Below are 2,960 nucleotides of genomic sequence, written 5' to 3'. Positions count from 1 at the left end.
TGAGAAGCCCATTCCGTGGAACTCCGGAATGGGCTTTCACCTGTCTTAGATATAAGTGGTCGTGGAGATAGTTACTATAGGTTGTAAGAAATAATTGGTCAGGTATTTATTCGATAAAAGTGACCTCGTTGACCTGCATATCTTGTTATCATCTTCGGGATTTTGATTATATCGTTTGTGTTTTACTGTGTTTACCGTTTTTATGTTCAGTGTTTTAATGTATTAAGTGTATTTTGTTTCATCGTTTGTTTTACAGTGTTCTGTTCTGTTTTACCGTTCTATTGATGTTTCAAGTTCCTTTTGCTTTACCGTTCATTTTATTAGATTGTATTTTACCTTATTTCATGATTTGTTTTATTGTCTTCGTTTCATTTTATTTTCGTATTTTAGTGTCATTTTACTACATCGTTTGTTTTACTGTGTTTCATAAATTCGTTTAACTACTTAAAAATAAATATTTTTAAACATGCTGCTTTTATCAAACGCCCGAATTTGACAATGATTGAAAGAGAATGCTAAAAGGGTAGTTGACAACCCAGCTACCTAGCTCTAATGGCACAATTTTTATTTCTTTTTACTTATTTTATCAAAGTGGTTATCTGCTTAGTTGCGTTAGAGGAATCTCACTGCACACGCCTCTCCTCGTCTCAGTTCACCCTTACCAACACACACATACTGCATTTACACTCTTTCGCTCCTTTCCCCACATCGGTCTTCTATACTATCATTCTTCTTATATATACACACGTTCCCATATATATACACGCAAACTAAATGGATGGTGACAGTGGCTCCTCTCTAACATGTCTCTTTAAGACATAATTGTAAAGGTATTTGTTACAGCCTACTTTAAAATGCTGATTATTTATTTTGTACTGTGTGTTTCTTTACTGTCGGCCGCACTGTTTCTCCAATCATGAGAGCTAATTGTTCCTGTTTCATAACGACCTACACGTACATTTCAATCTAGACGCAAGCTGGAAGAAATTACTGAAGTTTGACACTATCAGCTCCTGAAAATCTTGTTGCCATAGCAACTCTTATCCTTTCACTGTATTGTAAAACACCCGACACCAATTTTAGCACCAAAATGACAGGCGCGCAGTTGATACATTCTAAAAACTAGGTACACTTTCAGCCAACAGTTAAAGTTATAATTTGACCACCTTCATTCAAATTTCTCCACTTTATTACAGGTATCAGAATTATGATAAAAGTCTTAAGTCTGCAATTCTAACGCAGTCTGATACGAGATCGCTTTCTTTTCCTTGGTACAGCCTGGGCATCGGGGCTTCTTTTTAAACGCATAATTTAGTAAATACATATGTTGCCATCATTTGTCCAAACAAAAATAGAAATAAACTAAAGGTATTTGAAGAGATCATTACACAGACAGTAAAAATCTATTAATCAAATTGCCAAAGACAAGGAAAATGACAAAGCAAAATAAATGAAGTACACTTACAAGTACTCAAAACACATATACATAATTTTCCTACAAACTAAACATTTTGGTGTGTTGACTCAGTAGTGTCACGTTGTCATATCTTCCAATACAGGATGTGCAATATCTTGATCGTTTAGTCCTTAGAATGATTGGTAGATTGATGAATATAGATACAGATAAATATACATACAATTTTACCAACCACAGGCATCATATGAATAAGCCTATGTTTTTGTGGCAAAATAGCACCATTAACACATCCTAAATACTTAAAAGTGTTTTTTAATCATAATATAGAGATCTATTAAAAGAAAGACACGAGAAGAAGGGAGAAAGAGAGAGAAAAAAAGAAATAAAACATGAGACAAAGATCACTGTTTTCTTTGAACGCAGTATACGTAAGAAAGCAAGGATTCTCAGACTACATAGGAGAAACTTGTATATATATAAACATTTATTATTATCACTATTATCATCATTATTACTTTCATCAACAGAATTGCATCATTATGATAATATTACTGCTGTTATGACAAATACCACTACTACTGTTATGACACATAAAACATCACTAACATAATATTAAGTAATAATAGTTGTGATAATAATATAAACAATGATGATGTTAAAAACAATACTGCTTGGAATGATAACAATACTACAAGTCAGGATAACAGTTATGATAGTGGTGATAATCTCATCATATCATATGCCAAACAGCGATCAGAAATCAAGAGTTCTTACGTATGATTACGTATATGAAGTTCAGAGGATGCAAGGAAGTAAAAAAAATATGGAATTATTCACTCCCCGTTTTCTAATTTCCTTGCAAACACAGAATAATGGAGACTACAAAACAAAAACATAAAGAATGGTGATAAATCAATTTTGCGGACTTTTTTCTTTCTTTCTTTTCTTTTCTTTTTATATTCCTAATGAAATATGTGGTTATTGTTGTTTTCATCATATTTTTATCATATTTTTTCATGAAAATGTTTAAAATAGACTTAATTATTGCTATTATTGCAGTATTTATCAAAACTATCATTATAATTATCATTTTATCATTATTATCATTATTATTGTCATTATCATCATGATTATCATCATTATGGTTAATAATAAAGGAATTATTATGAAAATAATCATAATTTTCATAATTATTATCATTATTGTCATTATCGTCATAATTATCATTATTATTATTATCATTATTGCAGTTATATAATTATTATGCTAATTATTATTGTCATTTTCATCATTATAACTATTTTTATAATGATAATTACAATAATGATAATTTTAGAAATAATAATGACAGTGATAATAATTATAATGACAATGATAATGATATTATTATTTCTATTGTCATTAATAGTATGAAAATGATTAGAATAGACTTAATTATTGCAGTAATTATGAAAACTATCATTATAATTATCCTTTTATCATTATTATCATTATTATTGTCATTAGCATCATGATTATCATCATTATGGTTAATAATGAAGGA

The 2,960-nt window shown here is 29.7% G+C and overlaps 1 protein-coding gene across 1 annotated transcript in view; it reads right to left on the bottom strand.

The window, feature by feature from the left end:
- Positions 1-987: 987 nt before the first annotated feature.
- The window catches only part of LOC138866386 (uncharacterized), an 11,750-nt gene continuing 9,777 nt past the window's right edge, over positions 988-2,960 (bottom strand). Inside the window, exons 7-8 of the mRNA XM_070138919.1 lie at positions 1,650-1,715; positions 988-1,122 (exon numbers count right to left, since the gene is read on the bottom strand). Coding sequence (XP_069995020.1) covers positions 988-1,122; positions 1,650-1,715 — 201 coding nt within the window. The remainder of the gene's footprint in view (positions 1,123-1,649; positions 1,716-2,960) is intronic.

This window comes from Penaeus vannamei, chromosome 25, assembly GCF_042767895.1.
Source record: "Penaeus vannamei isolate JL-2024 chromosome 25, ASM4276789v1, whole genome shotgun sequence".
In the NCBI taxonomy this organism is placed as follows: Eukaryota; Metazoa; Arthropoda; class Malacostraca; order Decapoda; family Penaeidae; genus Penaeus; species Penaeus vannamei.
Note: the sequence above shows the minus strand (reverse complement) of the source record. Positions and strands in the feature narration are given on the sequence as shown.